The sequence below is a fragment of the Podarcis gaigeae genome (assembly GCF_964106915.1).
Source record: "Podarcis gaigeae genome assembly, chromosome: 16".
In the NCBI taxonomy this organism is placed as follows: Eukaryota; Metazoa; Chordata; class Lepidosauria; order Squamata; family Lacertidae; genus Podarcis; species Podarcis gaigeae.
The window spans coordinates 42,279,134-42,304,477 of record NC_139693.1 but is presented as its reverse complement, the minus strand read 5'-3'; the positions used below and the strand labels follow the sequence as shown (position 1 = coordinate 42,304,477).

Genomic DNA, 25,344 nt, shown 5'->3' with positions numbered 1-25,344 from the left:
AGTAGCTGTCCACAGTCTTCCCATCCATAAGCTTGGTTAATTCTATTTTAAAGCCGTCCAGGTCAGTGACCATCACTACATCTTGTGGGAGCAAATCCACTGCATGAAGAAGTCCTTTCTTTTGTCTTCAACTCTTCAGCTTCATTGGATTATCACATTGGGCTCTAGTATTATGATGAGAGAGGGAGAAAGACTTATTTCTGTATACTTTCTCTATGGTTTGCACCTGTCTGTCATGGGAGACAGTGGAGGGGTGCTTCTTTGGGGGTGACGTCAAACCGTTGGAAAGATACAGAGCCTGCTGGGGCTGTAGAGACCAATGCTGGAGAGGCATGCTTTGTTGCAGCCGGGGCAGATGAAGGTGTCCAGTTGTGCTGCTGCAGGTGCACCAGGACGTTTCTTCTCCCAGCGGTCATTCCTTCTCTGGTCACTGCTGTGGATACACAACCTGTCTGTCTGTTTCTCTCCAGGTACTACAGCCAACTGCAATATACACCTCTATAATGCCCTCCTTTTACTGGTCTTTCCCCTCTAAATTAAAAAGCCCCAAACAACTTTTCCTATTACCTGATCCTTTTTTATCTGAAGATGCCTTTGGGGTTTAAACCTGGAATCTTCTGCATGCCAAGCAGATGCTTTTGATGTGAGCTCTGAGACCTGCCCAGCACCTCAAATGTACAGACGCAATTTTTTATTTGGGTTGCCATGCTCAGGAAAGCATCTTACTCTTTTGTAAAAACGGATTTGAGAAATGCATGGAGGGTTTTTTAAACTTGTGTTTTCAACCTAGATCTACAAGCTGCACTTTCTGTTCCAAAGAAAACACTAGGCAGCTTACCAACATGATGTTAAAACAGCCATGGTTCAATAAATAGTCAGGAAACCTCCACCTGCATGAACAATCAATTATGGACTGTAATAACTCTATGATGGACTGTAATACTGTAATAACTAGACAGAACCCTCCTGTTCAGGAGCAGTTTATCCCTGAGTATTACTCAGGGATCCTTCCTAAAAGAGGCTCCTGGGAGGCCGGAAGGACATTGCTGGAACAACTCTTGGAATGGGGCAACTGGCTAAAATGTTTTAAAATATTTTAAATGGTTCTAATTTTGATTCCCCTGTTTTTATCAGCTTGATGTTGGTTACATGTTTAGTTGGAGTTGGAGGTTATTTTAATTTGGGTATAATTGTAAATTGTTTATAGTTGTTGTTGTTGTTGGTTTCTATTAGTTTATTGGTTTGTTTGTTGCTCATATAGGATATTTTGTTTTTTAATGTTTGATGCTTTGTTGTGTTTTTATCTATGTTGTAAGCCCAGAGTGGCTGTGAAACCCAGCAAGATAGGTGGGATATAAATTTAAAAAATATTATTGTTATTATACCAGGTGTTGGGGAAAAAGAAAAGAGTAAAGCCACTGGCTAAGTTCCCTGCTTATGGTTTTCCCAGACACCTGGCCAGCTACTGTGGGAAGCAGAATGCCCTTTTAGCCTGATCTAGCGCAGTTCTAGTTTTGTCCCAATGGACCCTCCATGGTCTGAGGCAGCTACCACTGAATTCCAGCTGCTGTTGGCAAGCAGTGGGAGAGGGCAATACCAGCTGCTTGTGGTTTTTTCTGCAGGCATCTGCTTGGCAACTGGGCAAGTGGCAATGGGATTTTACGGGGCCCACATCCATTGGGTGAGCATGTGACACTCCTGTGCGGGTCTCTCTTGTTTTCACTTCTCAAGCCACCACACTTCCTGCCTTGCAGCTAGGTGATGCCCAGAAGGCGTATGAAGGTGCCAGGCGGACAGCGCAGCGGCTGAAAAGAAAGTGTAAGCAGCTGACGTGTGATTTGGGAGATACACGAGTGTTGATGGAAAGCCAGCAAAGCCGGAACCATGAGCTGGAGAAGAAGCAGAAGAAGTAAGATGTGGGTGTTGGACTGGGGAGTTAGATCTTTTAAAGACTTTCTGAGATCTGCTATTTATTCAGCCCAACACAATTTGAACATACCTGCAGCGGGGCAATGGGGAAGCTAAGGAAACACCCCATTTCCTATGGGCCCTCTGTCAAAGGAAATAGTGTGGCTTTATTTCACCAACTAATGTCATGCAGCAGTAAATTAATCAATGCAGAGTCTTCTTCATAAACAGTGTTGTTCAGAAACAGCATAGTTAAAGAGCATACACATAGTGCTCATAGCAGCTATCTGACTCTTCACAGAGGCACAGTCTTAGTTACTGATTTACTAGAGTCCTGGAGCCACTCTGTCTGCAACAACACAACACACACACTGGCTGGGACACAAACACTGAGGCCCATAGAGAGGCTGGCTACTTTTATACGGAGACTCAAGATGAGTCAAGAGTCACGGTGACTTAGCAGTTTGCTGTTAACAGCAGTTAGCAGGCTTGAATAATTGTGTAGGCCTTGTAGGCCTTACTGCTCTGCTCTCGAGAACCTTTGTCTCATGAACTAAGAGCATTAGAAGCCTGTTGGACAGAAGAAACAGTATTTGGGGTGATATTAGACAGAGGTGGACAGACCAGGCTGGGCAGATTTACTGGGGCTGGTAGATCTCAAGGTGTGAGTGAAAACACAATCAGATGTGTGTTGCAGCAAAAAAAAAAAAAAAATTTCTTGTTGTTGTTGTTTAGTCGTGTCCGACTCTTCGTGACCCTATGGACCAGAGCATGCCAGGCACTCCTGTCTTCCACTGCCTCCCGCAGTGTGGTCAAACTCATGCTGGTAACTTCGAGAACACTATCCAACCATCTCGTGCTCTGTCATCCCCTTTTCCTTGTGCCCTCCATCTTTCCCAACATCAGGGTCTTTTCCAGGGAGTCTTCTCTTCTTATGAGGTAGCCAAAGTATTGGAGCCTCAGTTTCACAATCTGTCCTTCCAGTGAGCAGTCAGGGCTGATTTCCTTCAGAATGGAGAGGTTTGATTTTCTTGCAGTCCATGGGACTGTCAAGAGTCTCCTCCAGCACCATAATTCAAAAGCATCAATTCTTCAGCGAGCGGCCTTCTTTATAGTCCAGCTCTCACTTCCATACATCACTACTGGGAAAATCATAGCTTTTACTATACGGAACTTTGTTGGCAAGGTGATGTCTCTACTTTTTAAGATGCTGTCTAGGTTTGTCATTGCCTTTCTTCCAAGAAGCAGGCATCTTTTAATTTCGTGGCTGCTGTCACCATCTGCCGTGATCATTGAGCCCAAGAAAGTAAAATCTCTCACTGCCTCCATTTCTTCCGCTTCTATTTGCCAGGAGGTAATGGGACCAGTATGGGACGCGGGTGGCGCTGTGGGTAAAACCTCAGCACCTAGGACTTGCTGATCGCATGGTCGGCGGTTCGAATCCCTGCGGCGGGGTGCGCTCCCGTCGTTCGGTCCCAGCGCCTGCCAACCTAGCAGTTCGAAAGCACGTCAAAGTGCAAGTAGATAAATAGGTACCACTTACCAGCGGGAAGGTAAACGGCATTCCGTGTGCTGCGCTGGCTCACCAGATGCAGCTTGTCACGCTGGCCACGTGACCTGGAAGTGTCTGCGGACAGCGCTGGCTCCCGGCCTATAGAGTGAGATGAGCGCACAACCCTAGTGTCTGGCAAGACTGGCCCGTATGGGCAGGGGTACCTTTACCTTTACCTTTAATGGGACTAGTGGCCATGATCTTCGTTCTTTTGATGTTGAGCTTTAGACCATATTTTGCGCTCTCCACTTTCACCCTCAATAAAAGGTTCCTCCTCACTTTCCTCCTCACTTTCTGCTATCAAGGTTGTGTCATCTGCATATCTGAGGTTGTTGATATTTCTTCCGACCAGCCCATCCTTTCGCATGATGAATTCTGCATATAAGTTAAATAAGCAGGGAGACAATATACAGCCTTGTCGTACTCCTTTCCCAATTTTGAACCAATCAGTTGTTCCATACCCAGTTCTAACTGTAGCTTCTTGTCCCACATAGAGATTTCTCAGGAGACAGATGAGGTGATCAGGCACTCCCATTTCTTTAAGAACTTGCCATAGTTTGCTGTGGTCGACACAGTCAAAGGCTTTTACAAAGTCAATGAAGCAGAAGTAGTTGTCTTTCTGGAACTCTCTAGTTTCTCCATAATCCAGCGCATGTTTGCAATTTGGTCTCTGGTTCCTCTGCCCCTTCGAAATCCAGCTTGCACTTCTGGGAGTTCTCAGTCCACATACTGCTTAAGCCTTCCTTGTAGAATTTTAAGCATAACCTTGCTAGAGTGTAAAATGAGTGCAATTGTGCAGTAGTTGGAGCATTCTTTGGCACTGCCCTTCTTTGGGATTGGGATGTAAACTGATCTTCTCCAGTCCTCTGGCCACTGCTGAGTTTTCCAAACTTGCTGGCATATTGAGTGTAGCACCTTAACAGCCTCATCTTTTAAAATTTTAAATAGTTCAGCTGGAATACCCTCACTTCCACTGGCCTTGTTATTAGCAGTGCTTTCTAAGGCCCATTTGACTTCACTCTCCAGGATGTCTGGCTCAAGGTCAGCAACCACACTACCTGGGCTGTACGAGCCATCCATATCTTCCTGGTATAATTCCTCTGTGTATTCTTGCCACCTCTTTTTGATGTCTTCTGCTTCTGTTAGGTCCTTACCACTTTTGTCCTTTATTATGGTAATCTTTGTACGAAATGTTCCTTTCACTCCTCCGATTTTTTTGAACAGATCTCTGGTTCTTCCCATTCCGTTGTTTTTCTCTATATCTTTGCATTGCTCATTTAAGAAGGCCTTCTTGTCTCTCCTTGTTCTTTTTTGGAAATCTGCATTCAATTTCCTGTATCTTTCACTATCTCCCTCGCATTTTGCTTGCCTTCTCTCCCCCGCTATTTGTAAGGCCTCATTGGATAGCCACTTTGCTTTCTTGCATTTCCTTTTCATTGGGATGGTTTTCGTTGCTGCCTCCTGTATAATGTTGTGAGCCTCCATCCATAGTTCTTCAGGCACTCTGTCCACCAAATCTAAATCCTTAAACCTGTTCCTCACTTCCACTGTGTATTCATAAGGGATTTGATTTAAATTTATATCTTACCTGCCCAGTGGTTTTCCTTGAATTTTGCTATAAGAAGCTGATGATCTGAGCCACAGTCAGCTCCAGGTCTTGTTTTTGCTGACTGTATAGAGCTTCTCTATTTTTGGCTGCAGAGAATATAATCAATCTGATTTCGATGCTGCTCATCTGGTGATGTCCATGTGTAGAGTCGTCTCTTGTGCTGTTGGAAAAGCGTGTTTGTGATGACCAGCTTGTTCTCTTGACAGAACTCTATTAGCCTTTGCCCTGCTTTGTTTTGAACTCAAAGGCCAAACTTGCCAGTTGTTCCTTTTATCTCTTGATTCCCTACTTTAGCATTCCAATCCCCTATAATGAGAAGAACATCCTTCTTTGGTGTCACTTCTATAAGGTGTTGTAAGTCTTCATAGAATTGCTCAATTTCAGTTTCTTCAGCACCAGTAGTTGGTGCATAAACTTGGATTACTGTGATGTTAAAAGGTGTGCCTTGGATTCGTATTGAGATCATTCTATCATTTTTGAGATTGCATCCCAGAACAGCTTTCGCCACTCTTTTGTTGACTATGATGGCCACTCCATTTCTTTTATGGGTTTCTTGCCCACAGTAGTAGATATGATGGTCATCCGAACTGAATTCGCCCATTCCCGTCCATTTTAGTTCACTGATGCCCAGGATGTCAATATGTATTCTTGCCATCTCATTTTTGATCACATCCAACTTACCAAGGTTCATGGTTCTTACATTCCAGGTTCCTATGCAATATTTTTCTTTACAGCATTGGACTTTCCTTTCGCTTCCAGGCATATCCACAACTGAGCATCCTTTCGCCTTTGGCCCAGCCGCTTCATCAGCTCTGAATCTACTTGTACTTGTCCTCCGCTCTTCCTCAGTAGCATGTTGGACGCCTTCTGACCTGAGCGGCTCATCTTCCAGCGTCATAACTTTTTGGTCCTTGTCCATGGAGTTTTCTTGGGAGGCATACTGGAGTGGCTTGCCGGTTCCTGCTCCAGGTGGATCACATTTGGTCAAAACTCTCCAGTATGACCTGTCCATCTTGGGTGGCCCTGCACGGCATAGTTCATAGCTTCTCCGAGTTATTCAAGCCTCTTCGCCACGGCAAGGCAGTGATCCATGAAGGGGAATGCTCTTCTAGGCCTCATCAACTAAGATCTAGTGTCCCTATCAAGGAAATTCAAGGCAGTATTCTGCCTTGGCCTGGAATACTGTGTCTGGATGCCACGATTTAAGAAGGTCCCTTCCAGCCTTACAACTCTATTATGCTGTGCATTTAGAGCAGGATCAGGGTTCCTCTGAGAACATGCTCAACACAGCATGCTTTTCAGGAAGGAACTGGTAATAATAACACATTAAAACTATTTTGCAGTCAAGGCCATTTCATCAGATTTAACCTAAAGAGATTTAGCTTGACATCTAGTTTATTTTTTCAACTGAAGGTTTGTTTTCATTGGCTTCTCCTACACCTGGAAGTTTGATTGTTCAGCTGCATTATTTCATTGCTTATTCGCATGGCCAGGCAGGAGGTGACTTCTTTCACAACACAACATTCTATCCAGTGACACACACACACACACCCTGAAGTACAACTATGCTGGGAAGTAGCCAGAGATGAATCCCACTTCTTTCCACCCAAGAAACTGAGCACCAAAAGTGGGTTGAAATTTGCTCCCCTACACGCCACAGTTCTTCCAGGTGCAATGCTTCACAAGCCTGTCTTCTCAGGTGCAGTTGCCCTGCCCTTTCCCCAGCATACCCCTGACTTCAGTAGTGCAGTTTTAAGTCTTTATAGCACACGCTTCATTGAAGACGCTGAAACTTCCAATCTATCTCTGAGTCTGTGGAAGTTTGGCACTGAATTCTAAATGGCAAAGCCATTAATTATGAATGGGGGAGCTCGTGAATTGCTAATCTAATCAAACAATTCAAATCTCATACCATTTATTGGAAGATGCTCACCTTTTTTAGAAGAGCTCAGATATTGGATGCTTTAAGTTCTTTATCAGAGCATCCTTTTTTAAAATAAAAGGGGGGTGTATGGGAGTCTCAGTGTTGGCATCCATCCAGAAACCAATTCTCGGGTCTCAGGCAGAGATCGTTGCAGGCACTGCAAGTAGATCCTTTAACTCAAGGATTGAGGGTCTGCCACGGACCTTTGATCCCTGCTCCCCACCTCAAGGCCTACCTGCTTCATCTCTCCTCTGCTTGCACCCTGAGATACTGCTAGGGTGCTGGGGCCAGGCAGCAGGGTCCTCAGATCTCTTCCTGAGCACCCAATGTGTTACTGGGTAGGTAATGAATTTGGATTGTTGTACAGTTTTGGAGAAATAAATGCATTTAAGATGACCTTATCTAGAGGTTATTTGGGGGTGGGTAATGAAAAACTAATCAAATTGATTTGGAACAGGATCTGCTAGGAAATTCATTGGGGGAAACAGATTGAAGAGAAGCTTTTGTGGGGCAGTGATCTGAGGTGATTATATTTGGGTGAATTTGGACTGGAAATTAGTTGTTTCCTCCTACGACATTCACACTCTAAATCTACATCTATACCTATTAAGCTAGCAGCATATACACGTTTTATTCAAAGGTCAGTCTATGGGTCAGTGCCCCAAATCTTCTAAGTCCCCAGCATAGCTTCTGCTTCAGCCTGCTGTAGTTGCCACCCAAATCCTGCAGGTGGTTAGGCTACATAAGGTGCTGTGGAAAGGTTTATGGCCTGGTCTAGGAGAGCCAATGCGGTCTAGTGGTTAAAAGTGTTAGACAAGGACCTGGGAGACCCAGGTTCAAATCCTCTCTCGGCCATGAAGCTCACTGGGTGACCTTGGGCCTGTATCTGCCTCTCTCAGCCTAACCTACCTCACCGGGTTGCTGTGAGGATAAAATGGGGGCGAGGAGGACTATGTACACCACTTTGAACTCCTTGGAGAAAAGGTGGGATATAAATGCTGCTGCTGCTGCTGCTGCTGCTGCTGCTAATAATAATAATAATAATAATAATAATAATAATAATACTCAGAAAGGTGGTATGTGTGTATATGTGTGTTTGTGTGTTTGTGTTCCTAAACTCACCTAGTATATTTCATATTCATTTTAAAATATATGAAACAAAATTGCAATAAAGCTGGGCTTGCAAGCTGGTCCTGGCTCCAGCAACTGTCCTTAAGGACTTTGAGGCCACGATCGTCCTCTCCAGGTCAAGATTCATGTGTGGCCATCTACAGCTCTGGCCAAGACCTGGCAGCTCCCGGCCTGCATCTTTGCCCTGCTGTGGGACTTCCTGCTGGGAGTGATGGAGGGCCAACTCATGAGACCTTTTGCCTCTGTCAGATTTGACCTGCAGCTGGCTCAGGCCTTGGGAGAATCCGCCTTCGAGAAGAGCCTTCGGGAGAAAGTGTTACAAGAGAGCACCAGCCTTCAGTTTGAGCTGGGGAAGTTGCAGCGGAGCTTAGAGGTAAGGCAGGGCAGGGCAGAAGGAAGGAAGAGGAGCAAAGGGCACAAGGGTTCTGTGGTGGGACTAGATGACCCTTGAGGTCCCCTCCAACTCTACAATCCTATGGTTCTGTGAAATGAGCCACGGCAAAATGCATCCAGATATGCAACTGCTGAGGCACATACACAGGTCAGACAGCTGCACAAATCTTTCAGAATCTCAAAGTCTGAATTCGAAAGCCAACCTCCCCAAGTTTTTATTAATTGATTTAATTTCATGAAATTTATATACTACTTGGTTGTAAGAAAAATCTCCAGGCGGTTTGCAAAACAACGAAACATTAATATTATCAATAAGGACAATTCAAAAAACAGCTACAAAAAAACCTTTGAAGAAAAAAATTCAAAAATGGCTTCAGAATTCAGGATCTCAAAATTTTTATTTTGAAATGTTTATTTTTGAGATGCACTTTAAAAAGAAAGCACATCTTGCCTAGTTTCTGATTTTAAATCCTATCAGCACCAAGAAATGGTACCTGTATTGTTTTCCAAGACCTTTTTCAAGGTACAGTATCTGAAATCGTTTAACTCTCCTGCCTTAGGGATGCTGCATTTTAATGTTTTATTGAAATTGTAAGTTGCCCAGAGAATGTTGTTGCCTGATGGCACATATATATAGATGGCAAATAAATAAATGATACAGTTGACTAAACTGTGGATGTGTCAATTTTTTCCCTTGTCTTCTATGTCCCCCCACCTTCACGATCCCCCCTGCCGACCCCAGCAAAAAGAATTGGACAATGCCAGCCTCAACCAGCGGCTTGTGCTGTTGAGCAGCCAGGTGCAGGAGCTCAGCGCCCCCAAGGACCTGGATGCCAACTCGTTGGCTGCCCTCCAGAAGAAACTTTGGGACCTGGAGTCAAGAGCCTCTGAGCAGCAGAAGGAGCTGAGTTCCCAAGCAAGCACCATTGAACAGCTGGAACAGGTAAGGTGGCCTCCTGAGGAGGAAGTGATTTGGCTTTCATCAGCACTTTGGGTGCAACCTTGCCCTCCCTCTGTTCCAAGAGCACCAGCTAGGAAGTACTGAGCTAGGCACAAGAGCTTGGGAAGAAGAGGACCATGCAAAACTCTCTTCTCCACAGCCCTCAGTCTCCCGTCCCCCATCTAGAGTCAACAGGACTGACCTCAATTACAGGGTTATTTTAAGGAGCACAGAAAGGTGATGCAGGGGGCAAGCAACCAACACCCCCCCCCCAGCCATGGACTACAAGGAGGAGAAAATAAGATGAGGGAGTAGCAGAAAGAGAGGGGGGAGGATGCCTTCAGTGATGTCTGGCTCCACCCACTACAGATCAGTGGCTCCCAACAAATTTTCCATAAGTGAATGTGGCTCAAAACAGAAACCCTCAACAAGTCACCCTCCCCAACTGAAGGTGCTTGTGCTAGTGTTCAAACCCCTGAACGGCTCAGGTCCCAAATATCTGAAAGACCCCCCCCCTCCTTCCCTGCAGACCATCTTGAGTGCTCAGGATGTTGTAACCCTGCCCCCCAGGACCTCACAGTGAAGGGTGGATAATTCATCACCTTCATCTTCATATTGTCCTGGTGCTTCCTTTCAGCTTCACCTGAGACTCGAACTGGAAATTGAGAGGATGAAACAGCTTCACCAGAAGGAGCTGGAGGACAAGGAGGAAGAGCTGGAGGATGTTCGGCAGTCCTGCCAGAAAAGGGTATGGCATGGGGAGGCAGCCACCTTTGTCCTTGTGTGTCCTTTGTTGTTGTTTGTTGTTGTTGTTTAGTCGTTTAGTCGTGTCCGACTCTTCGTGACCCCATGGACCAGAGAACGCCAGGCACCTCTGTCCTCCACTGCCTCCCGCAGTTTGGTCAAACTCATGCTGGTAATCTCGAAAACACTATCCAACCATCTCGTCCTCTGCCGTCCCCTTCTCCTTGTGCCCTCCATCTTTCCCAACATCAGGGTCTTCTCCAGGGAGTCTTCTCTTCTCATGAGGTGGCCAAAGTACTGGAGCCTCAGCTTCACAATCTGTCCTTCCAGTGAGCACTCAGGGTTGATTTCCTTCAGTATGGAGAGGTTTGATCTTCTTGCAGTCCAAGGGACTCTCAAGAGTCTCCTCCAGCACCATAATTCAAAAGCATCAATTCTTCGGCGATCAGCCTTCTTTATGGTCCAGCTCTCACTTCCATACATCACTACTGGGAAAACCATAGCTTTAACTATACGAACCTTTGTTGGCAAGGTGATGTCTCTACTTCTCAAGATGCTGTCTAGGCCTGTCATTGCCCTTCTCCCAAGAAGCAGGCGCCTTTTAATTTCGTGGCTACTGTCACCATCTGCAGTGATCATTGAGCCCAAGAAAGTAAAATCTCTCACTACCTCCATTTCTTCCCCTTCTATTTGCCAGGAGGTGATGGGACCAGTGGCCATGATCTTCGTTTTTTTGATGTTGAGCTTCAGACCATATTTTGCGCTCTCCTCTTTCACCCTCATTAAAAGGTTCTTTAATTCCTCCTCACTTTCTGCCATCAAGGTTGTGTCATCTGCATATCTGAGGTTGTTGATATTTCTTCCGGCAATCTTAATTCCGGCTAGGGATTCATCCAGCCCAGCCTTTCGCATGATGAATTCTGCATATAAGTTAAATAAGCAGGGAGACAAAATACAGCCTTGTCGTACTCCTTTCCCAATTTTGAACCAATCAGTTGTTCCATATCCAGTTCTAACTGTAGCTTCTTGTCCCACATAGAGATTTCTCAGGAGACAGATGTTGTGATCTGGCACTCCCATTTCTTTAAGAACTTGCCATAGTTTGCCGTGGTCGACACAGTCAAAGGCTTTTGCATAGTCAATGAAGCAGAAGTAGATGTCTTTCTGGAACTCTCTAGCTTTCTCCATAATCCAGCGCATGTTTGCAATTTGGTCTCTGGTTCCTCTGCCTCTTCTAAATCCAGCTTGCACTTCTGGGAGTTCTCGGTCCACATACTGCTTGAGCCTTCCTTGTAGAATTTTAAGCATAACCTTGCTAGCGTGTGAAATGAGTGCAATTGTGCGGTAGTTGGAGCATTCTTTGGCACTGCCCTTCTTTGGGATTGGGATGTAGACTGATCTTCTCCAATCTTCTGGCCACTGCTGAGTTTTCCAAACTTGCTGGCATATTGAGTGTAGCACCTTAACAGCATCATCTTTTAAAATTTTAAATAGTTCAGCTGGAATACCTTCACTTCCACTGGCCTTGTTATTTGCAGTGCTTTCTAAGGCCCATTTGACTTCACTTTCCAGGATGTCTGGCTCAAGGTCAGCAACCACACTATCTGGGGTATACGAGACATCCATTTCTTTCTGGTATAATTCCTCTGTGTATTCTTGCCACCTCTGGTGCTGCCCATCTGGTGATGTCCATGTGTAGAGTCGTCTCTTGTGTTGTTGGAAAAATGTGTTTCTGATGACCAGCTTGTTCTCTTGACAGAACTCTATTAGCCTTTGCCCTGCTTCGTTTTGATCTCCAAGGCCAAACTTGCCAGTTGTTCCTTTTATCTCTTGACTCCCTACTTTAGCATTCCAATCCCCTATAATGAGAAGAACATCCTTCTTTGGTGTCACTTCTATAAGGTCTTGTAAGTCTTCATAGAATTGGTCAATTTCAGTTTCTTCAGCACAAGTAGTTGGTGCATAAACTTGGATTACTGTGATGTTAAAAGGTCTGCCTTGGATTCGTATCGAGATCATTCTATCATTTTTGAGATTGCATCCCAGAACAGCTTTCGCCACTCTTTTGTTGACTATGAGGGCCACTCCATTTCTTTTACGGGTTTCTTGCCCACAGTAGTAGATATGATGGTCATCCGAACTGAATTCACCCATTCCCGTCCATTTTAGTTCACTGATGCCCAGGATGTCAATATTTATTCTTGCCATCTCATTTTTGACCACCTCCAACTTACCCAGGTTCATGGTTCTTACATTCCAGGTTCCTATGCAATATTTTTCTTTACAGCATTGGACTTTCCTTTCGCTTCCAGGCATATCCGCAACTGAGCGTCCTTTCGGCTTTGGCCCAGCCGCTTCATCAGCTCTGGATCTACTTGTACTTGCCCTCCGCTCTTCCCCAGTAGCATGTTGGACGCCTTCCGACCTGAGGGGCTCATCTTCCAGCGTCATATCTTTTATATGCCGGTTGTCTTTGTCCATGGAGTTTTCTTGGCAGGGATACTGGAGTGTGTCCTTAGTCTGGCAGATTTCTGTAGCTCTGGGCATTCCAGTAGACAGAGCTCTCCACTCCTGCCCTTGAAGGCCGTCCTGTTCATTTCACGTAGGAAGCAGCTGCAGTGAATAATGGCTCAGTACCTATGTGTGGCATGGAGAAAGTACTGGACAGCGAGAAGTTGTTCTCCCTGTCTCATAATACTCAAATCTCATGGACACCCAATGAAGCTGAATGTTAAAAGATTCAGGACAGACAAAAGAAAGGACTTCTTAACGCAGCACATATTAAACTATGTAACTCCCTCCCTCAGGAAGAAATGGGATGGCTTTAAAAGAGGATTAGACAAATTCATGGAGGAGAAGGCCATCAATGACTACCAGGCATACTGGCAAAACTCTGCCTCCAGAGCTGACGCCAGTAATGCTTCTGAATCCCAGTTGTCACTAGAGGGAAGAGGGCTCTTGTGTTGTTTGCTGGGTGCTGTGCTGGATGAGCTGTTGGCCTGACCCAGCAGTTTCTTCGGATGGTCTTGTATTCAGCTGATTTGTCCCACGGACCATTCTGTCTTGTCGGATACAGAATGCGGAGCACAATGGACACTGGAGCTTGACCGCTGTCATTGGAAGGCAGATCTCATTGATATATAGGTGGGATTAGTTCTGCTTCTATAAATTAGAGAGAATTGTGGCTGATTATATATGCTTTCTGGTCCCACTGAGTAAAACCAAGACTGGATTCAAATTAATTTCTTTTTAATTAACTATATAATTATTTCTGCCAATGATGCTTCAGAGGCACTAAAAATATTAGGCAAAGCTTGTTTTCAAAATTATAGTGATATATTACAAATCTGACTCTAACATGTAATGTTAAGGTCTGCTGCTTGGTATGCATGAATCTTCATGGATTTCCATTTCCTTGGGCTGCTATTGATCTTTTCACAGAAAAGAGACATTATTTTAAAGAACTACAAATAAATCATGATATGGGTGAGTGGGGACAGCATCGGCATGCATGTTATGGGCTGGAATTAAGAGATAAAATGATGGGCCTCAGATTGTGGCCCTGATCTTGAAGGTGTCGGTTTTAATGACACCTTTGATGGCTGTCTCTGCAAGTGTCCACTTGTTGGGACTTTAGTCTTATTTTAAATGCATCTGATGTTTTGTGTTTTAAAATGTTTTTAATTATCTTATATGCAAATCACATTGAGGCGTTGGTTTAGAAGAAGATAATCAAAGATAATGATGACAACAACAACATCAACAACAACATGCAAAGAATCCCAAATTAACCCAGAAACCGTAAGAGGATAGTTTCAATTCTTATAAATGACGCTTCCAATCCAATCAATCAAAAAGGGTCAAGATGTATTTGTTTTTCTTTCTTGGGTCAGTTTTTCCCAGTCAGGAGCTGCCTTTGAAACATAAAACAAAGAGCAATTAAAAACAAAAATACCACCAGTGCAATTTCAGGTTTCTGGACATAAGGAAAGTTGTTCTGGTGAAGAAAGGATGGCATAAGCAATGGCTGGAGGCTGCTGCTACTCGCTGGCTCCCCTCTCAGTTCCGCTCAGTCTATTCAGACATCGCTCTGTTCCTTGGCCTCTTTTACAGCTGCGTCAGCTGGAGATGCAGTGTGAGCAGGAGGGCGAAGAGAAGCAGGCAATTCTCTGTGAGAAGCGGGACCTGGAAGGGCTGATTGCCACACTCTGTGAACAGGTAAGGGAACTGCAATCTGTCAGTGACTTGGAAGGATGTCACCGTTAGGCCCTCGGGAAACAATGTAGAACGCCAGCAATGGAACAGGTGGCTTGTCTCTACCCTGCCATCTCCTTTCCTGGAGCCATATGCAGGGCGGCAAGGGGGTCACTTGGAGGAGCACAGCCTCCAATGCCTTCCTTTCACCCTTACAGAATAAAATAAATGTGTAAGCCAAGGCAGTAGCACACAGGCAATTGTCACCACACAATCTAAATAGTGCAGAATCACAAAGCCTTTTAAATGCCAAAGAGCTCCAAAGTGTCTAGAATCGATCTCATGCTCACAAGCTGATGGCAAACCAGCTGATTGTGCAATTTCAGGGTGTAGAAGGGAACTCACATAACTGAATGCCCTTCCTTTCCTAAAATAAAATGAAATCACAATCCTTGCCTATAGAAAATTGAAATACTTTATTGTCACTTGTACAACTTGTATACAGTGAGATTACACGAGCAACCCCCACTCAGCTCTCTTAGTCTTAATTCCCCTCGTTTACTGACGCACATCCACCAAACCCGAAAGTCAGTTGCCCTGTTGTTATATTTTCATTCAGTAGCCTAACAGCCCACGGATAGAAGCTGTTCTTTACCCTGTTGGTGTGGCTAAGCATACTTCTATATCTTCTGCCCAAGGGAAAGAGCATGTCAGGGCAAATGTGGACCTGGTCACTTTGCCCCTAAGACGTTAGCTTTCTCTGTGCAAGGATTTGTGTTTTGGGCAGTGCAATGCTATGACTGTCCTGCTCAGAAGTAAATCCTAGTGAGTTCATTGAGGCTTACTTCCAGGTAAGCATATAAGAGGATATCCTAACTCTATGTTACATACCCTTATCATGGCAAGCCACCCAGAGTGGCTGGGGCAATTCAGTCAGATGGGTGGGGTACAAATAATAATAATAATAATAATAATAATAATAATAATAATAATTAGGTTGAGCCAGGCCCTCATATCCTCACCTTCTGACATATGTGCTAATGAGGTTATCATCCGTTAGTCTGAGCCTCACCATCTGAACCCAATTTCTCTCATCGTTCTTCTCCAATTAAAAAAAAATAAAAACCTTTCTAAGCTTGAAACCTCTAACAAGCCTACTCTAAGATTTCTTGGACCACATCTGTTTGGGGTTTATTTGGAAGAGGAGCTGCATGTCTGTTTCACAATAGGACAGGATGGCACACAACTCCCCCCCCCCCGGAACTTCCTGGACACTTCCTTTCCACTTCCTGGGATGGGAGCAGTGCCAGATTTACGTATAAGCTAAACAAGCTGTAGCTTAGGGCCCTACTCTCTTGCCCCCCCCCCCCAAAAAAAACCAAAGGAAAAAAACCTGGATGTACATTTCCAAAATATAAGATAAAAAACAAATAAAATAAAACCTACATACAGCAACTGTGTTTTGTATTGTGTAGGCTCCTATGAATTACCATATTCAACACAAAAAACAGTAACAATTTGTTGTTGACAAAGGACAGCTGGACATAGAAAGGGCCCCATTACCTTCAGGAGCTGAGGGCCTCATCAAACCTAATTCCAGCCCTGGATGGGAACCATGACTGGGGAATCTTGCAGCATGCAGTGAATGACTCAGTTGAGGGCAAGGTTCAGGCTACTCCTTGGGAGGAGAACCATCAGTATTTCATTTGGATCCCCTTCAGAGGGAGGACACAGTCCTGCCACCATCCTCTCACTTAGAGGATGAGTTCCCTCTGTCTATTCCCATCCTTCCAGAAGCCAAAGTCTTGAAAATAATGAGTGCCCATTAAGCAGCCAACCAGCTCTTCCAGGGAAGCAGAGGCTACCACATGCCTGATCAGCCTACAGTTGACTCTGGCTCCTTTCAGATACAGCTTCTCTTGATGAACTTGACATCCACTGAAGCTGAATGCTGGAAGAGTCAGGACAGAGAAAATAAAGTCGTGTGTGGAGGTAACAGAATGTCCCAGGATTTGGGCTGTCTTCCAGCTGCAAAGATTCACAATGTGACAGAGAATTCGCCAAATCTTATAAAGCCCACTGACCACTAACCCTTCCTTCTGATTCATGTGGGTAAAATAATACTGACACACACAGCCTTCAACATATAACAAGGGAACATGAGACTCTGGGCAGGAAGCTGAAGTGTGCTGGTCCCGGGGGGATTACCGTGCAGCATGGTCCATGTCCGGTCCGAGGCTGAAGTGGGGTCCAAGGCAGGGAGTCGGGCATGGTCAGGAACTCTGGCAGAAAGCAGGACAGGGTGCCAGCAGGAACAGGTAACCAATGATGTTGCTCCCGCAACCTGGGACTGGACGGGCTGGCCTTTATCTCCTCTGCGGCATAGGGCGGCCCCGGTCCACAGGTGACTCGCCTTTCCTGGCCTGGAGGCGAGCACTCCTCCTGCGGGAACTTAGTTCCCTCCACCTCTCTGCCCTGAGCCTCTGCAGCTCAGGAGAGGCTGGAGGGTTACTGGACCCAGAGGCAACCTCACCTTCCCCTGACAGGGCTGAGAGAGGAGCACCTGCAGGCAATGGGTCCTCGATCACCTCCGGAGCCAGAGCAGATTCAGCTGTTGTCTGTTCCTGAGGATCCGGCACAGGTGAGGGCCCTTCAGGTTCAAGCCCCTGCCCCGGCTCAGCCGGCCCTGGAGGTGGCGACTCCTGTGCAGGCTGGGATTCCTCCGGTTCAGCATCTGAATCCGATTCCCAGGCCATCATGAAGAGACTTGGGGCACAGGTGGTATTTTCATCACTCCTTCCTGTTGAAGAAGAAGAAGAAGAAAAAGAAGGAGGAGGAGGAGTTTGGATTTGATATCCTGCTTTATCACTACCCTAAGGACTCTCAAAGCAGCTAACAATCTCCTTTCCCTTCCTCCCCTACAACAAACACTCTGCGAGGTGAGTGAGGCTGAGAGACTTCAGAGAAGCCCAAGGTCACCCAGCAGCTACAGGTGGAGGAGCGGTGGTGGCCCAAGAAGACAGAGGAAAATATTGGAGATAAACCACTGGCTGCGCAGGTGGTGTAATGAGGAAGGGTTTGGCTTCTTGGATCATGGTCTTGAGAAAGGACTTCTGGCAAGAGATGGGCTGCATCTCACAGCGGTTGGCACAAATGTGTTTGCTAGGAGAGCTTTAAACTAGAACTTCTGGGCGAGGGAGACAACATTACAGATGACAGAAGAACTCACAGTGCTAGGGATAATAGTTTCTTTGATGCACAGGAAACTAACCCTAACCCTAGCTGAAACCGAAACCTGCTAAAGGGCAAGAAACTACAAGAAAGAAACAGCTGGAGGGAACAACTCATGGTTTCCATTGTCTCTACACAAATGCACAAAGTATGGGAAACAAGCAAGACGAATGGAGCTTTTAATGCAGGATGGCAAATATGACTCTGGTAGACATTTTTGAAACTGGATGAGACCCATGACTGGAATGTAGGAATTGAGGGGTATAACCTGTTTAAAAGGAATAGACCAAACAGGAAGGGAGGAGGAGTAGCCATTATATATGAAGGATGTGTACACTTGTGAGTGTATGCCTCCAGCAGGAGTCTTCATATGTTCTTACGTTTTTAGTTGGCTTTTCAGGACCCCTTGTCCTGAATGCTCCCTGCCTCACTTGGCCTTGTAGCTGGGCTCTGCCTCCTTCCTGTGCAGCCTCACGCGCCTTGTGTGTGAGGACAGATTCTGAGCTGCAGCTTCAAATACCAAGCACAGTACAGTTAATGGCTGATAACTGTGTGTGCAGAATGCATAATTCAAGATGTGTTAAAAGTCACCTTAAGGGCAAGAGGCGACCCATGAAAGTGGATTTTGGAGAATTGTAATTTGCTTGCAAGAAGTGGAATTTATACTTTTGCTAATTTGTTAGTTTTAACTTCTTTGAGTCTGGCTGTGGTGTGTGGAGGGGGAGAAGGAACTAAATTTAAGATGCTTATATTTAATAACAAGATATTGGTTTTTTTAAAAGGGTGCCTTACTGAAACAGATATCAAAAGCAAACTGACATTTTCAAAAATCAGAACTGCAGATTTGTGGAGTAACTCAGTTTAATTTCCAGGTTCTTGCTTTGAACTTGCTGGCCCATTGAAGCTGAGAAAGGCAGCCCCTGTGCCAGCTGCTCCACCTGAGGCACCAAGGGTGTTCTGCAGTGCTTTCTGTGGCCTCTGCTCTGTGCTCATGGCTCCTGAGGGCCGCTGGAGGCAGGCAGGCAAGAGATTGCTGCTGCTGCCAGTGCCACTGCCTTCCTCTGATCTCCGCCACTTGTGATTCATTGGCTGTTTCTGCTAGCAGAAGGAAAGAGCTGCCAATTTGGCCATTGCTTGAAATGCTGCAGAAGAGAGTGACGTTTGTAGCCACTCTCTCAAGCCCTTGTTCGTTAGTGAGACACAAGGTTGGAGATGGTAGAGGCAAACACTGAGGTCTGAAAACAGCAGCAGTGACTATATTTGTATTTAGAGCACGGAATTAATTTATTGTGTCAGATGCATTCTGTGATAAGACCAGCGGAGCATTACAGTGACTGAGGAAGAGATAGTCCAAGGGGGCTAAGTGGGGAAAGCAGAAGCCATGTTTTGCCCAAACGTTCCCCAGCCAGAACCCATCTGTCAGAAAAGTGGGGAAGGCCACCGGCAGTGCTGATTTGTCCTGTTGCAAGGGGACTGTTGCAGGCTGTTTCCATGGGTGCCCAAATGGCAGGAATGAGTTCCCCGATCTGATTCCCTCAGATGTTTTGGAATGCAACTCCCATCAGCCTCCACCTCATCTGACTGGGGCTGATGGGAGTCGTAGTCCAGAGCATCTGAAGGGTTCCAGGTTGGGGAATGCTGGCATTCTGGCATCAAGCCTCCTGAGTTTTCAGCACCAGGTAGAAACCACAATCTTTGTCTTTTTCTCTCAGAGGAATGCTACCTACCATCTCAGCTGCTGCTCAGCTTCTCTGTCTGCAGTGCCCTTATGCATCATATATATGCATTTATATATATATAAAGTTTTACATAACAAATTTATTTGGAGAAGTGGCAGGCTTTAAATTGAACCCCTCTAGAGTCGGACATGACTAAACAACAACAAAAGATGAAACTGTTGGTGAAAAATGTAACAGCACAGGAAAAGGAAGAATTGGAAAATACATCTGGCCTCAAGATCTGTCATAAAGCAAAATACCTTGGCATCTGAATCACTCCAAAAACATCGAATTGGCAAAGATGTACCATAATTGTGACAATGTATGTTGGAAATGTAAAGAAAAAGAAGGTACCTTCTATCATATGTGGTGGACTTGTCCCAAGGTAAAGGACTTCTGGGAAAAAAATTATAATGAATTTTTTTAAAAAATGATGAAATATACATTTATTAAGAAACCAGAGGCCTTTCTCCTTGGGATAGTTGGTACTGAACTGCCCCAAAAAGACGTGAAAGTATTTTTGTATGCCACAACAGCTGCTAGGATTTTACTAGCCAGTAAATGGAAAACACAAGAATTACCAACGGTAGAAGAATGGCAGATGAAGATGATGGAATTTATGGAGCTGGCGGATCTCACCGGGAGAATCCGTGACCAGAAAGAAGAGGATTACCAAGAAGATTGGAAGAAATTTAAAGACTATCTCAATAAATACTCTTAACATTAAAGATATGTAACCACTTCAAAGAACCAATTAGACCTAAATGAATAAATAAGAAAATGTACTATAAGAAAGGTAAAGAAATTGGAATACGACTGTAATATTGTTTTATGAAATAATGATATTGGAAACTGCTACATTCAAATTAAGAGGAAATTCAGATGGAGGAGATTAGAGGAAGTCAACTAAAATGTTTATGAAAATGGATTTTAATTAATTAATGGAGTTTCTTTTTTTCTGTTTAGGTATGTTAAGTCTGTTATTCTTTTTTCTTATTTTTTACTTCTATATTGTGTTGTTGTTGTGTTGTTGTGTTGTTGTGTTGTTGTATATTCTCTGTTGTGTTATGTATATTGAAAATTAATAAATATTATTGTGGGGGGGGACATCAACTTGTTTCAGTATAATTATGTGAAAGTTTGGAAAGAGATCAAAGGGAACCTCGAGATCTGAAGTAGGCTAAACCTCTAATTTTTAGGAAACATTTCCATCATCAAAATGACGTGGTTCCCAAACTACTTTTTTTTATTCCAAACAATTCCGATACTGGGTGGAACAGGCTACCTCAAAATCTGGCAAAAAGACATTTCCAAATTTTTATGGCAGGGAAAAAGACATAGAATTAAACAACAATTTTTAATTGATACAAAAGAAAGAGGAGGCTTTCTCCTGCCAGATTTAAAATTATATTATGAGGAAGCCTCTTTCACCTGGTTAAAGGAATGGTGCATGCTTTAAGATCCCAACCTCTTAGAAGGGTATGAAAACAGGTATGGATGGCATGCATACCTGTGGTATGGGAAAGTTAAAATTCACAAGAACGTCTTGAATCACATTGTTAGAAAATCCCTGTATATGGTCTGGGAGAAATATAAAGATCTCTTAGAGCCAAAGGCACCTTGGTGGATCTCACCAGTTGAGGCATCTGCGGTAAAAAGGAAAAACACGGGAGGAAATTAGCCAACATATAAAATACTATTAAAGGAAGTAAAAAATGAATTAAAGCTGAAAAGCTTTGAAGAGGTAAGAGAGAAAATAGCAGATTGGTTCCAATACTTTCAACTATTTGAAACATTCAAAACAGATAAAAAAAGGGGGGCTTGCGACAGAGGCAATCAGATTGGAAACAGATTTGGTCAATTCCAAAACAAAAGCTCTTTCTAACGGATACCGACTCCTCCTTGACTGGGAAGTCAAGGAGGAGGAGGTGAAAGTGGCCATGATTAAATGGGCCCAGGATTTTGGGTACAATATAGATCTTATAGAGTGGGAAAATCTATGGAAAGTAAATTGGAAATTTATGGCGTGTTATACGCTGAGGGAAAACTTTCAAAAAATGTAATATCATTGGTACCTGACTCTTTGGAAGCTTTCAAAAATGTATAAAAATGTATCTAGTACTTGTTGGAGATATAAAGAAGGAACTGGTACAATGTTCCATATGTTGTGGTTATGTAAAAAAATTAAGATCTTCTGGGATGACATTTACATAAAACTTTAAAAAATGCTCAGGATTTTATTTACAAAAAAACAACAACAAACCAACAGAAGCCTTTTTACTCGGAATTACAGGACCAGACATTCCTAAGAATGTAAGAGAAATATTTTTATACGCAACTGTCGCTGTGAGACTTTTAATAGCGACTTACTGTAAAAGTGATAAAATTGGTTGAATATGCAGAGTTAGCCAAATTAACCGAAAAAATTAAAACAAGTCAAAGCAAGTATTTATTGCAAAATGAGAGGTTTTCAAAATATACCTTAAGAACAATTGTGGTAGTATGAAATTGGTCACTGTCTTTGAATAACCTCTGTAATTATATTAAGTAAGAAATAAGGACACAAGAGAAATAATACTTTATTATAAAATAATCAGATTGGTTTATGCAACAAGTCTGTAAATGAAGTATGGAGACGACAGGCAGTTAAATGTACTTTAAGAAGATTAATTGTTAAAATATATCAATTTATTCTCTTTTTGTTAACTTTGTATCTATGTAACAAATGATGTAAATATGTTTTACATAACAAATTTAAATTCAGACACACCATTCACCTCCTCATTTAGGATTCCCTGATTCCTTTGACTTCCCTCCCTCCTTCCATGGTTATCTTATTTTCTCTATTTTGTTCAAAGAATAAGAATCCATTTTTCCATAGTTTTTCGTACATTACAAGCTTTAATCAAATCCTGACAAAGCATCCTTCATGCTGTGTGGACATTGTGGCTCTTCCTTGGCTTAAACCTGGTTGTGTGTTGTCCAGGGGCCGTGCGTCCCATTGTGCAGCCTGAGGCAAAACAAGAAGCCACTTCTCCTTGCTTCTCTGGCAGCAGGTGGGGCACCCATGGTGGCTCTAGATGATGGTGATGATAGAGATAAAGAGAAATAATTTATTATTTATACCCGCCCATCTGACTGGGTTTCCCAGAGAAGTGAGGAGAAGTGACCGTGGCTTCTTGCAAGATCTTCAAGATTCCACAAAATTCCTTGGGGTTCTCATGAGAGCTCACCAGAAGCTGCTGCCACAGCTTCTCTGCCAGCAGTGGAGGATGGGTGTGATGCCCATGATGGTGCTACCCCCTCATACTCTGCCACCTGAGACTGCTGCCTCTGTTTTTAAAAATTGTTTTTGAATTTTAATTGTACTTGATTGGTGGCTGGCTGCCTTGAGGTCTTGTGAGAGGAAGCAGGAAATTAATTAACAACATTAATTGAAGGAAGGAAGGGCTAGCTATTCTGTGGAGTCCCCGGTCTTTTTGGGGGTTGAGGGGCACATCTAGAAATCTAGGAAAATACCTACATTTCCCCCTCAAATAGAAGAGAAGACAGATAAAATGAAAGCAGGTAACAGCCCCCAAAGAAGGAGGAATTAAAGAACCTTTTAATGAGGGTGAAAGAGGAGAGTGCAAAATATGGTCTGAAGCTCAACATCAAAAACACGAAGATCATGGCCATTGGTCCCATCATCTCCTGGCAAATAGAAGGGGAAGAAATGGAGGCAGTGAGAGATTTTACTTTCTTGGGCTCCATGATCACTGCAGATGGTGACAGCAGCCACGAAATGAAAAGACGCCTGCTTCTTGGGAGAAGGGCAATGACAGGCCTAGACAGCATCTTGAGAAGTAGAGATGTCACCTTGCCAACAAAGGTCCGTATAGTTAAAGCTATGGTTTTCCCAGTAGTGATGTATGGAAGTGAGAGCTGGACCATAAAGAAGGCTGATCGCCGAAGAATTGATGCTTTTGAATTATGGTGCTGGAGGAGACTCTTGAGAGTCCCTTGGACTGCAAGAAGATCAAATCTATCCATTCTTAAGGAAATCAGCCCTGAGTGCTCACAGGAAGGACAGATTGTGAAGCTGAGGCTCCAGTACTTTGGCCACCTCATGAGAAGAGAAGACTCCCTGGAGAAGACCCTGATGTTGGGAAAGATGGAGGGCACATCAGAGGGTACAACAGAGGATGAGATGGTTGGATAGTGTTTTCGAGGTTACCAGCATGAGTTTGACCAAACTGCGGGAGGCAGTGGAGGACAGAGGTGCCTGGCGTGCTCTGGTCCATGGGGTCACGAAGAGTCGGACACGACTAAACGACTAAACAACAACAACAACAGCCCCCAAAACAAAGCCATCCCCAACCAAGCAAGAAAAAAGAAACCTTTCATTATAAGAAAAGCTGGGTGGGGTGGTGGAAGAGGCCTTGGCAAGTGCGGGGGGGGGGGGGCATTTCTGTGCCTGAGGCACAGCCCAATGCTCCCCTCTGCACAAAATTTGCATATGCTAATTTATACTTATGGGTGCAAAGGGGAAAGGGCATGAGATTTGGGGCTTGGTGCAAGTTGCCCACCCTAAGCCTGCCCCTGCTTTCTCTTCCCACCCCGTTTCCAGATTGGCCATCGAGATTTTGATGTGGAGAAGCGACTCCGGCGTGACCTGAAGAGGACTCATGCTCTGCTGGCTGACATGCAGCTCCTGCTGGAGACCTCAGGGGCAGATGCAGAGTCGTCCGGGGGCAGGGAGGAGCTGGAGAAGCTTCGAGGCAAGGTGAGAAGCTGGATGGATGGATAGATGGATGGATGGATTGGTTGACTGCATTTATTATTATTATTTATTGAATTTAAATACCGCCCTATACCCAGAGGTCTCAGGGTGGTTCACAAAACAGATCACAATATATAAAATAAAAAGAAAAAACAATAACCCAATAATAGAAGTAAAAGAATTAATCTACATCCCCAACCCATTCTTTATTTTTTAAAGTGCCTTCAGTATAGACAGGCATCTTTCACAGGAAGCATTTAGAATTTAATTAAGGCAATTAGTTAAATAGATTGTTTCTGTCTTTAATTCCTTGGACCACAGTAATTAGTCTCTCCTCTGTGTGTTTGCTTCTGCCTTTCTACTGCTTGCAATCGCCAAGCTGTGCTTTCAGCATCTGTTGTTGGAGGGGAAAAGGGATCCTGGAGGGGCCTGGTGTTGTGGGCCAGAAGCTGCAGGGAGAGAATCCCAAGATGGATCTCCTTAGAATAGGAACAGGGTGGGGTGGGGGAGGAGAGAGAGTCGAAGGGGTGGGGTGGGGTGTAGAAATCATTCAGTTTAAACATGCAGAGCCCCACATGTGTTGCTAAATGCTTTTCAGGAAATGAAAAGAGTTACAATGTGTTCTTCCATTTATATGCTGCCTTTGCTTTGGCTGTTGTGGAACTCCTGGCGTCAAACACTGGAAGTTTTCCATCCAGGCTCCAGCCCTCGCTGTCAGTTAAGAACATAAGGAGGGTCCTGATGGGTCAGGCCAATCCCTACCCCCCAGTGTAGCCTTCTCTCCTCACAGTGGCAAAGCAGATGTCTCTGGGAAACCCGCAAGCAGGATTCAGGCACAAGAGCCCCTCCTCTCCTTCAGTTTCTAGCAATGGGTATTCAGGGCTGCCCAAGATGTTTTGGCACCTAAGGGAAACTGCAAAATGCTGTAGCTCCTGCTGCCCATGGCATTTGCCTCACCTTGCCTCATGGTTGGGCCGGCCCTACTGGTAGTCAGAAGTTTTGTTGCCACCACCATAGCCTGGATCAGAGCAAGAGACGGGTGAGCAAGCAAGCCATGCTGCAATGGACAAGGGGAGGTGCAGACCCAAGGGAACACTAGATAGTGGACTTCTTTCTGGGGTGCAGGTCCCCCCTCCAGCAGGTGCCCAACCATGCTGGTTGATGGCATCCCCTAAATGGAAAAAACCTGACAAGTTGTTGTAGAAAAGTTTGGCATGTGATGATAAAGTCAAGACTAG

General features: G+C 44.4%; 1 protein-coding gene across 1 annotated transcript in view; it reads left to right on the top strand.

Moving 5' to 3' along the window:
* Nucleotides 1-25,344, top strand: part of MYO18B (myosin XVIIIB) — a 276,767-nt gene that overhangs the window by 175,518 nt on the left and 75,905 nt on the right. Inside the window, exons 30-35 of the mRNA XM_083717843.1 lie at nucleotides 1,755-1,909; nucleotides 8,374-8,497; nucleotides 9,260-9,460; nucleotides 10,095-10,205; nucleotides 14,315-14,419; nucleotides 23,954-24,109. Coding sequence (XP_083573969.1) covers nucleotides 1,755-1,909; nucleotides 8,374-8,497; nucleotides 9,260-9,460; nucleotides 10,095-10,205; nucleotides 14,315-14,419; nucleotides 23,954-24,109 — 852 coding nt within the window. The remainder of the gene's footprint in view (nucleotides 1-1,754; nucleotides 1,910-8,373; nucleotides 8,498-9,259; nucleotides 9,461-10,094; nucleotides 10,206-14,314; nucleotides 14,420-23,953; nucleotides 24,110-25,344) is intronic.